At 57.4% G+C, this 12,579-nt stretch overlaps 4 protein-coding genes across 4 annotated transcripts; 2 read left to right on the top strand and 2 right to left on the bottom strand.

Annotated features, from left to right (window-relative positions):
• Window positions 1-606: 606 nt before the first annotated feature.
• K437DRAFT_276951 (uncharacterized protein) lies at window positions 607-2,400 on the bottom strand (the record flags this gene model as incomplete). Its single annotated transcript, XM_013384399.1, has 5 exons — window positions 607-813; window positions 891-971; window positions 1,047-1,329; window positions 1,489-1,742; window positions 1,882-2,400. The coding sequence occupies 5 exons, from the start codon at window positions 2,398-2,400 to the stop codon at window positions 607-609; spliced, it is 1,344 nt and encodes a 447-aa protein (XP_013239853.1).
• A 2,303-nt stretch (window positions 2,401-4,703) lies between these two features.
• On the bottom strand, window positions 4,704-7,226 carry K437DRAFT_276950 (uncharacterized protein). The gene is made up of 2 exons (XM_013384398.1): window positions 6,251-7,226; window positions 4,704-6,169 (listed from the first exon to the last, which is right to left on the bottom strand). Exons 1-2 carry the CDS (start codon window positions 6,860-6,862, stop codon window positions 4,901-4,903), a joined length of 1,881 nt encoding a protein of 626 aa, XP_013239852.1. The 5' UTR covers window positions 6,863-7,226; the 3' UTR covers window positions 4,704-4,900.
• Window positions 7,227-9,157: 1,931 nt separating this feature from the next.
• On the top strand, window positions 9,158-9,944 carry K437DRAFT_68192 (uncharacterized protein). The gene has a single exon (XM_013384397.1). The coding sequence runs from the start codon at window positions 9,220-9,222 to the stop codon at window positions 9,808-9,810; it is 591 nt and encodes a 196-aa protein (XP_013239851.1). The 5' UTR covers window positions 9,158-9,219; the 3' UTR covers window positions 9,811-9,944.
• A 466-nt stretch (window positions 9,945-10,410) lies between these two features.
• Window positions 10,411-12,255, top strand: K437DRAFT_230108 (uncharacterized protein; the record flags this gene model as incomplete). Its single annotated transcript, XM_013384396.1, has 2 exons — window positions 10,411-11,019; window positions 11,173-12,255. Coding segments are annotated over 2 exons (1,692 nt in total), but the record flags the coding sequence as incomplete, so codon positions are not given.
• Window positions 12,256-12,579: the final 324 nt, after the last annotated feature.

Here is a 12,579-nt window from a genome sequence, read left to right as displayed (position 1 = left end):
CGTGCGTATGCAGCCAAGCAGCACGCGAGCGACGGACACCACGTGGTCATTTCCTGGCGCGAGGGGGGAAGAGATGATGTTGAACCGCACACTAATGCAACTTTCCCATCCCCAGTGCGACCTACCTGTTGCAAATGCACGCCTTACACATTTGAACCCTCTAGGACGACACACCAGCTGGAGCAGGCCGCAACCGCATCATACAGCCCGTTTGCACAGCTGGACCCTCGATAGGCACAATACGACACGAGGGATCGACACACGATACTCGATGATGGTAACGATGACGATGATGATGATGATGATGACGGTGAAGGTACGCTGGAGGACTAGAAGATGACATGACCGTGCGATGCTGTCGCCCCTGCAGACAACTCTACCAATAGCAAGACATTAGTATTGCACGCGGTGGCCGTGGGCTTGTCAGTTTCACAGTCATCCTTCAGAGGTGCGCCAAATGCAGGCAGGAGTCGGACTTTGTCGCTTCGGCAAGTACGGTGCGTCTGAGCATCAAAAGGGAGCATACAAACGCCTGTATACAGTGCAGTGGTGATAGCAGCAGCGGAACCGATTGCCCTGGGTAGACTCGAGCCCCAATGTGCGTGCCTACGCTCTTGCCATATCGCTTTGCAGAACCCGACGCGGCAAACAGAAGCGCTCGCGGATCGCCTTGCAGACGAAAAAGATGGTGGTGACGACGAGAAGCCATAGGGCTGCGCAGATGCCGGCCTCAGTACCAACGACGACTAGCGCGCCGCTCTGCGCTGCCCAAATAGACTGGAAGCAGGGGGCCGCGAAGCCAAAGATGACATACTTTAGGTTGATGTTGGCAGGGGCAAGATATCTTTATAAGCATCGAGAAGGATCGTTTCCGACGGCGAAGCACCTACAAAGCGCTGATCTTGTCCGCTCGGCCGGGAAAGCTGGGGCCACTGTACGACAGGACGCCGAAGAAGCATGTGATGCCAGTGCTGCAAGCATGGGCTGAGATTTGTCCGTCAGCTTGTGTGCCACCTCGCCGAGAGGCCATCCGCCGCGTGACTCACACCGCCATGCCCCAGCCAAAGATACCACCCTCGACGCTCGCCTGGCGTTCTGTATATAGCCAAAGACGCCGAACCCGACATGTCCGATGGGATGCCCGGCAGTGTTGGCAGCAGAACGTCCTCCGACTCGAGCGCGCCACGGTTCCGTCGGACGGCCCACATCGACAGCTGGTGCAGATAGCGCGGGGTGAACTTGCCCAGGTACGCAACGACATGGCTTAGGTAGAGCGTCAACGTTAGTTGTCGCAGTTCTACGCTAACAATATCGGCTCGGTCATATTGACTAGGTCCAAAAGGGGCAGATGCGGAGTGTCAGCAACCAAGGCAATCTGGATGATAGGCCATGCGTCCCCTGGCTCCCATACCGAAGCTGAGGTTAGTACCGATGAAATGACTGGCACCGAGAAACTGCGGTCTTCACGAAACGTTGACAAAGACACACTCAGCATCAGTGAGCCTAGTGCGCTGCGTCATGTACTTCCACCCTTCGATGCCGATGACTTTCTGTACGCGGTTGGCGACAAAGTCACTGGACCGGTGGCGGTGGTGGCGGTCATAGGTGCTCTCTCCCTTTAGGAACGCGACAAGGACGACAACACAGAGGCAGTGCCCGATGCCGATGCTGTATTCCCAGCGCCAGCTCTTCCCTGCGCAGAGGTGGCCGAGCGGCCACAGTGGGGCATACTGGATTGAGCGCTAGGCGAATGTCTGCAGGCAGTAGTAGCAGCGGTACTGCGGTCAATATTCGTAGTGTCGTCGCTAATCAGCGTTCGCTGAGCATACCGCAGTGCATGAGACTCACTCAAATGGCGATCTTGCGGCCTGCCTCCTGCACGAGGAACATGTGCGAGACAATGTTCATGCTGGCCACCTGCCGTGTGGTGCTAAATGCGGCCTGGAGGCAACGTATGGCAGCAAACGTGTTGGGCGTCGTCGAGGTGGCGCAGTCGATCTGCCAGGTGAAGCCGAAGAGCTGCCAGTAGAAGAGGATCGGCACACGTCCGTAGCACCGAATCAAGATCACCCACAGCGGGCCGAAGAGGCCGAGCAGCAGGATGGACCAGCTTGGCACGCGTTGCATGCGCGCCGTCAGTAGATCTTCATTGGAAAACAAAATTGACATGGAGGAGTCACAGAACGTCAGGTTGACGATCCGATCTGGCGTGGTCTCGAATGCTTCGACATAGCCAAAGAGGCCGGCGATGCCAACTCTGGGGCTAAAGTCGGGCACGAAAGCGGCAAGACATGATATGAGGAGACTCTTGGGCTTGCGCGCTTCGGACCACACTTGCTGGTCGCCGTCGAGGTGACAGTCCACGACGTTGCGCCTGCGGCCAGAGGACGTGCTTTCCATCCTTGTTCAGGTGCAGCTGCGCCACGGCAGCCTGTCCGTACTCTTAGACTGCCTCGTGCAGGTCGCGTATGTAGTGGCCATCGCGGAAGCCGTGGCCCACGCTATACACGGTGATGGCCTCGCACACAGTGCGTGGCAGCATCTTTTCATCGTAGTCGTCCTGGCCGGGTGTTGGGAGCCGCTGCAGCTATTCTTCGTCACCTTCTTCTCCGAGAGGTCGTTCATGACGGGAGTCATGCATGACTGTGCCTTGGTTGTAATTAACGATGAGAACTTGCGGGGAATGCTGGAAGGGGTGTTCGAACGGGTTCTAAGGGCATCAGATGAGGGTAATTGCATAGGTTCCGTGGTGCTGACAAGACAAAGGACGTTTCGTCGTTATTTGGCTGTTGCGGAAGGCGGCAGCCTGGCATATGAAGTACGCAGATGAAGCACCTGCGGACAGGTGGAGCGTATCAATGCGCAGAGATATTCAACTGCATCCAACAACGAGGTGGTAGCCTCACAGCGTATATGTTTCACTTCCTGCACGAGCACTACTTCTTTGCAGCCCCATTCTAGGTTTCCACTAGCTGTGACGTGAGGGTATAGTCTTAGCACTTTTCTTTGGCTTTGGTATTGCTTGTACAGTATTACTTGCTCCACCCTGCGCGTCACACCTTGTGCACTTCCACTCGATTTGTTTGATTGGTTGCTTGCGAGTAGCCAGGTGATGTGACAATAACGCCGACCAGGCGAAATCAGTTCTAAACGCCAATCGAATCGCGCTAGGCACAAAGCACAAGCGCCCAATAAGTCAAGTGATTTGACCCCGAGGCCATCCAGGGTTCCTTGTGCCTGAACTCTGGCTGCGGCACTGGGGCAGCTTCACGGAGGATCCGAGCTTGGTGAGCCGATGGAGAGGCGGTCGATGGAGCAGCCTGAAGTCCTCTCCCTCTCGTCCTAAATTAGAATCCAGCCGCGGCTTCACCTCGACAGTTGAAGACCAGCACAGGGCAGCACACTCTCGGTTCACATGGAGCGGGACATTCGACAGTCGACAATGCAGTCGACTATGTCCGATCCCTATAGCACTTGAATGTAGCACATCGGGCCTCATTCGTGGTGCGAAGAGCTAGCTATATGCAGTTTGTGAGAAAGCTAGAGATAGCATGATGCTTCAGATCGGCTCGACGAGGGCCCGGTATTTTAGGATTAGGTCTGCATCCCCTCAGGTTCCCCGACGAAGTGACGCCGAGGTCCCACGCTGTGACGGATTGCGTAATTGTCATATGAGACATACAGTGGACAATGCGCAGGCGCAAGCGAAGCGTGGCGAAGCAAACCTAAGTAGAGTTGAAGTTCGAGAATGAAGCGACGATGGCCCGTGTTCGCGATCGCCAATTGCGGCTTTACCTCTTCATTGGCGGCCAATGTCCGATATTCGACGAGTTATCCGTGCTCTCTTTTGTTCTGTCTCTCGTCCGAGAAAGGTCATTCTAGTGAGCCAAAAAGCAGGCGAGAGTAAGTAACGCTTGCGCCCATTTGGAGGAAAGGTAGAGTGTTGACGTCCAGAAGATTAGCATCGCTCATAATCATGCGATCAATACTCAATACTCACTTTTGTGTATTCAGGATCGCCGTCCTCCTCGCGCAAGGCACTTCCTCCTGTAGTAGATTTGTACGTCATTGCCCTGTCCTCAAAGACTTTAGACTCGATCCAGGCACTTCACTTGGTGACCCTTGATTATGAGCAGGTCAGAGTAGAGTATCGCAGATTGAACGAGCTGGTCAAAAGCATTCGTTCATCTCCGGCCGGATGTACATGCAGCTCATTGATCACCAATCCGCGATCAGCGGTCAGGAATTAACACCTTGCATACAGATTCGAAGAGACGAAGCCGAGAAAAAGAAGGATCGTTCTGATCGTATCTAAGCAAGAAGAATATTTCTCTCTGCGGTGGAGGGGGCGGGAGCACAGCGATAGCAAAAGTGAGCGCGTGTCGACTCAGTGATGACAGTGAAGGATCTTTGCACAGTGCACAGCAAAGGGTGACTCACTTGACGCACCACACTCACTCCTGAGCGTTCAAAAAGGGGTCCAGAAAATGACAAGTTCGCGCCTCGACTTTCGACCAGCCTTGGGGTGCGAAAGTGGGTCCTGAGTGTCGTCTAGCGGTACTTGCTCCCAACACCTCGCCCAATTCCACTGCATCGAATCTTGTCGAACGTGTGTTGAACGCACAGAAACGCCGCAATGGGCAGATGCTTCATGAAGCCAGTGACAGACAGCGATGGATGGAGGCCAGCAGATTTGCGAGGGAACAAGTGCGTTTTATCAGGACCCATTACGTACAATGTCAGTCAATAGGGAAACCCATGACGAGAATTGAATATGGCGTGCAAGCATGAAATAAAATGGAAGCGTGATTACTGCTTCCGGGCAGGGGTGAGGAGCGAGTTTTGGGACAAGCGCGCCTCTTTGGGTGCATAAATGGATGCGTGCGTGCGTGCATGACGTCTAGACGGTCGCTGGGCAGCCGAACGATGTAGCGGCTGCTCCTCCATTCTGAAAGGTGTTGTAGACGGCCGTTCCGGAGCCGTACATGCCGAGAACGCTCATGGTGTAGCTGCCAATCGTGATGACGAGGAGCCAGAGCTTGAGCCAGATGGCGGGGATGGTGCGCCCCTTAAAGTGGAGCTCGCCGCCAAAGAAGCCGCGACGCCAGTCGCGCGGTGCTGGCGGCTGGCCGGGGACGTACTTGGCGACAATTGAGTCACGGTGGATCTGCCAGGCGAGCGCGAGCATGAACGGGAACGAGTAGGAGAAGTTCATGATCGCGATCGCGGCAATTAGGCCGGAGATCGTGTTCACTTGCGGGATCGCGCTACCGATCACGTACGCCAAGACCCAGTACAGTGTGGCAAAGACGCCCCAGATGAACTGACCTTTGCGTGACAGAAGGGGAGGGCCGCGGAAGATGCCCTCAATAACGTTAATGTAGGCTACCTTAATGCCGATGTTTCCATAGATGGCAGCGGCGATGACGCCGGTGATGATGTTGAGCACGTTACACGCCATCAGCCATGGGCCGGAGGCCATGCCCTGGAAGGCGACACCGAGCGTATATTGGCCCGAGTAGGCGTAGAAGAAGTTGCCGTAGAGGACGTAGGCAATGAAGATCAAGAGCTCGGCGCAGATCAGGCCCTTCCAAAAGTCCATCGGGCGGCGCATCTCGGCCATGATCTCGGGGAAAATCATCGCGCCACCGTATGCAAAGACCATGTTCATGATGCCATTGATCTTGTCCGGGAGCGGGGCACTGGCGAACGCCGCGGTGACGACTGGTGCGAACGGCGGTTTGAGGTTCAAATTGTTGGCGATCGCCGTGTAGTTGAGGCCGTGCTGCTTGACGACGCCCATGCTAACAAAGACGATGGCCAAGTTCATAAAGACTGCCAGGTTGGCAAAGAGCGAGAGGCCGCGCAGAGTGCGGATCTGCGCAAAGACGATGCCGATCAGCGCCCAGATCAGCACGGCAACCGTGAAGCACAGGTTGTGCCCTCCGGCTTGAACGAGCTGGCTGAGTGACTGACCGTTGGTGAGGCAGAGGAGGCCGACGTTGATGATAAGCTGGATGCTTTGCAAGAACGTGAAAAGGTGGCGGCACCACTTGCCGATCAGACGCTCGGCCAGGTCACCGTAAGTCTTGATCGGGAAGCGGATGCTGTCCAGCGCGCAGAACACCTGTAGGAGCAGAAGACCTGCATATGAAGCCATAACGCCCATCTGAAAATGATTTAAAAAAGCAGGCGTAAGCAGGGCGTGAAATTTTGCCTTTGCCAGGCCGCTCGCAGAGTGGTCACTCACGACAAAGTAGAGGATGTTGCCAGTGGCGAATCCAGTCGCAGACATGGCGTAAGGAGCGGCATTCGGGCCGAGGATGTCGGTGGTGATGAGGAAAAAGACGCTGCTTGCGCCTGCGATACGCAGGGCGCGGCGAGCGTCGAGCTTGCCTGCCTCAGGCTCGGGGATGCCATCAAGCTGGTCTGTGTTGTAGCCCCCGGACGAGACGCCCTCAGCGCCATTTTCTGCGTCCTTCTCCTTTTCGTGTGAAGAGGGCGAGTCGCTGCCATCGGTGCTACCGGCCTTGCCGCTGGCGCCGGCTTTGTTGCGGTGGCGGCGGTCACCGACTAGGCCAATGAGGGAGCGGATGGCGTCGAGGCCGCTGTTGGTCCCACGGGCGCCGTTCTTCCACGCGTCCTCCTCCTCGATGCGCTGGAGGCGGGCCCAGTGGATGTATTCCTCGAGGCACGAAGCGTTGCCACCCATGTAGCTGATGCTGGCGATGCGGTCGTGCGAGTCCTGTCGGCTGAACGCGGCGCGGTCCGCCTTAGACCCTGTTACGCTGGAGCCGGCAACATACTCGGTGGGCATGTGGCCCGGGTCCTCGAGGGACAATCCGGCCAGGTTGGAGACCATGATTGCGCGGGGTGGGGCAGCGTTGATGGGCGATTCTGGCCTAGCTGGCGGTGGGGGGGATGGCAGGGGATGGAAGGCGGCCTACCTGAGAGATGGGAGGCGCCGCGGTACGATCTGCATGGCAGAGACAAGGGGAGAATATATCTACAAGTTAGAAGCGGCTATTGATCTTTGTCTAGCTATCGTTATCAGCTCGTCTGACACCAAGAAGGAATTCAACTTGCTTCCTCCACACGCCGCCACAGTCATCCATGTGCGCAGGTATGTATGGCATACTCCCCCCGCAGCCGCCATCCACGCTGTTCGTAACTGAATTCAAACTCCATCCTCGGGTCTGTCACGTGGGACAAGGTGCACATGGATGCGCACGCTGCATCGGAAGATAGAAGAAATGATACAAAGATATCGTAGTGGTGCCATGAGGTAGCAATAATCCCTCTGCCCTGCCCACCCGAACGAAACGACAGCATGGCGACGGGCCAAACCAACAATCAAGTCATATAATGGCGCGTTCTCGTTCTCACGCACTCGCTCTCAGGAACGCTCCACCCGCTCTGCCACTGCGCCTGCAGTCCAGGTTTCGAGTGATGAGGCACTGGAATAGCCTCGGCGATACAGAGCGTGCTGCCGCGGCAACAAAGTCAGGAACGCGCCTGCAATAGCCGCAGTTGCCGCCCTGCCGAAGGGCTCGGCTGGGAAGGACACTATGCATATATGTATATACGTATGTACATAAAAGGAGGATAGGGTGTGACCTCAGCGCATTAAGGAACTGCGCAGCGCAGCGGACTATGGAAATGCGCGGCATCCGCCGTCAGCTAATAAGCCAGCAAACCCGGCGGGTGATTAATCTGGCACTAGAGCAGAGGATGAGATCCGCCATGCGGAATCTGCAGTCACTAACACCTCAGCCGCCGGCCTGGAGGGCAGTAAAAAGGTGTCCGCCTTCTCCGCACTAGGCTGTCTCATGACCAGACCGTCCATCTCCCTTCACATTTCCACCCTTTCCACGCGCAGCAATCGGCCGACCCAAAAAGTAAAACACGCGGTTACGAGTTACGCCCCTCGTTGGGATTCGCTATTTGTGTGAGATCTCCTTCATCGTGTGTTGTTCTTGTTGGAGATGAGCGGTTGGCTCTCTGCGCTGTCCGAAGAAGCCGCGACCCGAAGATATTGAGATCTGAAGGCTTGGTCCCAAAACAAGTGTGAGATCAGAATAACGCAAAGGAGCTCGATCGTCAATCAATCAGCTGACCAGTGGCTAGACAGCGTCTTCCGGACTCGCTTCCGGGCGAGTGTAACTGCAGTTGGAGGACCGGTCATCGGGAGAGAAAAGCCATAGTGGGGAAGGAATACCATGTGCAGACGCTGATAAAAGAAGCCTTTGAGAATTGGAACTGGTTTGGTGTGGTTCGCGCGATTGGTATACTTCAACGTCACCATCATCAGTCAGCGTATCCAATATTAGCCCATCGTTCATGTTCATTGGGACGTTGTAGGATGCGTGTCGGCTCCTCACCTTTTGGTTGCGTCCGCAAGTCTTCGTATTCTGCAGGGTGCGCAGACTGCTGCCCCTATTATTGCGCAGCCTGTCTTGGATACCTATCCGCAAGCTCACCGAATAAACACTTGGCGGATATGGTAGCCTACACGACGAACAGATGCGCAGCTGCAACCGAGGATTCCATCCGCCAGCTTGGCCCCATACAGGCGTGCCAACTGGCAGCTGCCACGCTCTGCAGCTGGTGAATGCGATGCTGGCAGCGATACAAGATTCACCATGTACATATTCACTGCAAAACAAAAGTGCAATTAAAGGGCTCTTGCTCTCTGCGAGAGGGGTTTGTGAAGCGTGGAGGAGAGTAAGCGTGCATTGTTCATCTGCTTGTGGTCCATTGTTGGCGAATGCATCCGCACCGCTGCGCGGATTCAAGCATGCCCAATATATGCATGGTGTTGGGACAAGATTGACATAATGTTGTCGAGAAGAGCACAGACGAGGGGCAGCAAAAACAAGTGCCACCAGCGCTCTTTTGCGTACTTCGCGCGCCGAGGTTGCTGTTGTCATCGGCAAGCGGCGCCGAGGAGCGGGGCCGCGCAGTTGTTGGTGAGAGGGTTCCTTAAATATCCTTTCGGCTCCGATGCGGTTAGATCTCTGAATGCCCTGGCACTGGAACGCTGTGCATATAATTGATGACATGACTGTAATTATCGCCGAGCGGGAAAGACGGTCGTACTTCCGACCAACAACAGCAACCACAGCTAGCACATTTTAAATGGGGAAGCGCAGCAAGGCTCAGCGCAGCATTCGACGTTGCTACCTCCGACTGTCACTGCGCCTGTACCTGCCGCCCATCATGAAACAGAGAAAGCGACGCACGTCTATCAGCATCGTTGTCGAACTGGTTAAAAAAGGGAGCAAGGCAAGCTGGCGGTCTGGAATGTATGCAGATAAGACGAATACACCCCTCTCTCCAGCGTATGTGTTGCACGCGGATGGTGATACCCTCCTTTCAGCGCTGACAACGACGTGTGAGTGGTTCGTATGCAGGCGAGAGTGGACCGTCCCCGCCTCCCCTCATCTCGAACACCAATCGACCCGACCCACGACGCTCCCACGCCGCGCGCCATTGCCCTTTGAATTAGCGGAGCAGCGCGCCCAGGCACGAACTGCAGTGATCGCTTGGTCTGGCTCCCGGCAGCTCGCGAGACGTTACACCGAGCTACATGCCAGCAGGCAACCTCGCCGCAAGGGAGACACGTTGTCATCGCCAGGGCAGCGCATAGAAGGCCCAGCACACAAACGTGTGCGCTCTAAGACATATCACGGTCGCTGTCATTCGATTCTCGTCTTTGCTTGCAGCCAGCTTGCAATCAACAATCCACTCTTACTTTCCGCACTTCCATCCATCTATCGCCCCAGGGGCGACCTCATTTTTGAGACCTAGACACGCTGCACACAACGCGTCTAGATGAACGCAGGGTGAAGTGGATTTGGACGTGCTCTCCACTAGGCTGGCCAGTTCTGCTGTGACCATCCTGCAGCGATCCTAATCACATCTCGCAAACGGCTTTGACGGTATCTCCACGGTTTTCCATAAGCTTCTGGAGGGTATCGACTAAGCTAAACCCTCCAAAATTCCATTGAGAAAAAGAAAGACCGTATCTCACAAGCTTAGCTCTGGCTCGCCTTCTGAACCCACCCGGCCAGCACCATGTCTTTGGAGACCCCATCCAAATACAACCTCTCGCCCCCCGGCTTAGCTTCGGGAGACGAGCGGCCGCATCGAGGTAGCGACAACAACGACGGCCAGGCGCAACCTCATCCGGCAGCAGCCATGAACAGCGAGCTAACCACCACAACGTCCCTCGCCCCAATCACCGAAGCCACGCACATGCATACCCATGCACAAGGCCTCAGCACTACCTTTCACAGCCTCCCCAACGCCGAGCAGCATGCGCATGCGCATTCGCACCAGTTCAGCAAGGACGATATCGAAAAGGAGTCTGTACCGCCCCTGCCGACGCTGCCGTCACAGACGACAACGATGCGCTCCGGCTCACTTTGGGCGGACGAGCTACCGCCACCCTCGTTGGGCCTGCGCAGTCGCAGCAATTCGTCCGCCAACCAGCATCAGCGTCAAAAACACCACGTTGCGGGCGAATCAGAACACGCTGCACATGCGTCGTCCGCGTCCGGTTCGGCACCTGACGACGAGTGCGGAACCAAGCCGGAAGACGGCGGGTACGACTACAACCCAGGCGACCGGCGCTTTGTGGGGCGGGCGTTGCGCCAGCACTGGTACCAGTTCTGGCGCTTTCGCGACCCCCCGCTGCCGCCGCCGCCGAGCATGGAAGATGCAGGCGTGACGCCGTACGCCCGCGCCGGTTGGCTCAGCGTGCTGTTCTACGAGTGGATGACGCCGATGATGGTCCTCGGCTACCGCCGCCCGCTCGAGTCGAGCGACCTGTGGCGCATGGATTCGCAGCACGAGGCAAAGACCCTTTCTCGCCGCCTTAACGCCGACTGGGAGCGCCGCGTGCGTGAGGCAGAGGAGAAGAACCGCAAAATCATTGACGGAACCACCCAGCCTGGCTTCGCGACCAAGGCAGCCTGGGCCGTCGGAATCGCCAAGGACCGCTACCTCTTGCGCAAGGTTCAAGCCAAGGGCATGACGCTCGCCAGGCGTGAGCAGCTCTGGCGCGCGCCGCCACCGCCTGGCTCATTCGACCCGCCTCCGCCCAAAGCGAAAGGCCCGCCACCCGCTGGAGCAGGCGCAGCAGCATCAGCAGTGGCTGCGAAAAAGAAGGAGACCGCTCGGCGCCCGCGCAACTACTCGGGACACCACCGGCCGTCACTGATCATGGCCATACACGACCAGTTCGCATGGCTGCTCTGGACCGGGCTGCTCATCAAGCTAGTTGGAGACGTGGCGCAGCTGACCGCGCCGCTCGTCGTGCGGCGCATCATCACGTACGGCCAGCAGGCGTACGCCGCGGCACATGACCCGATGCACACCCTGCCGGCGCCGAGTGTCGGCCTCGGCGTCGGGCTCAGCTTTGTGCTGTTCGCGATGACGATCATCGCGTCGGTGTTCCAGCACCAGTTCTTCTTCCGCAGCATGTCCGTCGGCGTCTTCTCGCGCGCGGCGCTCATCAGCGCCATCTTTGAGCGGGGCCTCCAGATGAACGGAAAGGACCGCGCCGCGGGCAAGCTCACGAATCACATCAGCACAGACGTCTCGCGCATCGACTTTGCCAGCAACTGGTTCACGCTCGTCGTCAGCGCGCCAATCCAGATCATCATCTGCCTCGTCATCCTCCTCACGCAGCTCGGGCCCAGCGCCCTCGCCGGCTTTGCCATCCTCGTCCTCGCCGCGCCCGTGCAGACTCTGGCCATGGGACAGATGTTCAAGGCGCGCCGCAAGAGCATGGTCTGGACTGACAAGCGCGCCAAGGGCATTGCGGAGATCCTCAGTAGCATGCGCATCGTCAAGAGTTTCAGCTTCGAGCCCGACTTTCTCGACCGCCTGCACACCGTCCGCAAGAACGAGCTCCGCGGCATCCGCACCCTCCTCCTCATCCGCTCCGCCGCGAACGCCGTCGCATTCTCCCTGCCCGTGCTCGCTGCTGTTCTTGCGTTCGTCACGTACAGCCTCACAGGCCACTCGCTGAACCCGGCCAACATCTTCACATCGCTCACGCTCTTCAACTTGCTCCGCATGCCCCTCCTGTTCCTCCCCCTCGCGCTCAGCGCCACGACTGACGCCATGAACGCATTCGGACGCTTACAGCGCGTTTTCGAGGCGCCCCTTGTCAAAGACACTAGCGAGCGCGAGCCGGACAGCAAGTACGGCCTCGTCCTGCAGGACGCCAGCTTCCAGTGGGACCAGGTGAAGGCTGAGGAGAACATGGGCGAAGTCAAGAAGCGCTCCCAGATTATCGCGGACGCCAAGGAAGCCAAGAAGGCTGCCGCGCTCGCAGACAGCAATTCTCCCGCCTCGCGTCTCTCGACCGCCGCCAGCAGGCTGATGTGTCGCAGCAGGAAGGTTATATCAGGCGTTTCGACCCCGCACTTGATCACGCCCAAGGCATCCAAGGCCAAACGTGTCGTGCAGACACAAGCCGATGCCACGTGTCAACGCCTGCGCGACAGCAATGAGGCGATAGTAAGGGATGCTGCCGGCGGCACGCAGGCGCTAGCCGGCCTGACCGAG

Source organism: Tilletiaria anomala, assembly GCF_000711695.1.
Source record: "Tilletiaria anomala UBC 951 chromosome Unknown K437scaffold_198, whole genome shotgun sequence".
NCBI lineage: Eukaryota > Fungi > Basidiomycota > Exobasidiomycetes > Georgefischeriales > Tilletiariaceae > Tilletiaria > Tilletiaria anomala.
Note: the sequence above shows the minus strand (reverse complement) of the source record. Positions and strands in the feature narration are given on the sequence as shown.

What these genes read in the sequence shown, in the direction of transcription:
- K437DRAFT_276950 (XM_013384398.1), bottom strand. Translation starts at nt 6,862, where the DNA reads ATGGTCTCCAACCTGGCCGGATTGTCCCTCGAGGACCCGGGCCACATG. An exon ending in GCAACATCCTCTACTTTGTC is followed by an intron (nt 6,170 to 6,250) that starts GTGAGTGACCAC and finishes AATCATTTTCAG; the next exon opens with ATGGGCGTTATGGCTTCATA.
- K437DRAFT_68192 (XM_013384397.1), top strand. Translation starts at nt 9,220, where the DNA reads ATGAAACAGAGAAAGCGACGCACGTCTATCAGCATCGTTGTCGAACTG.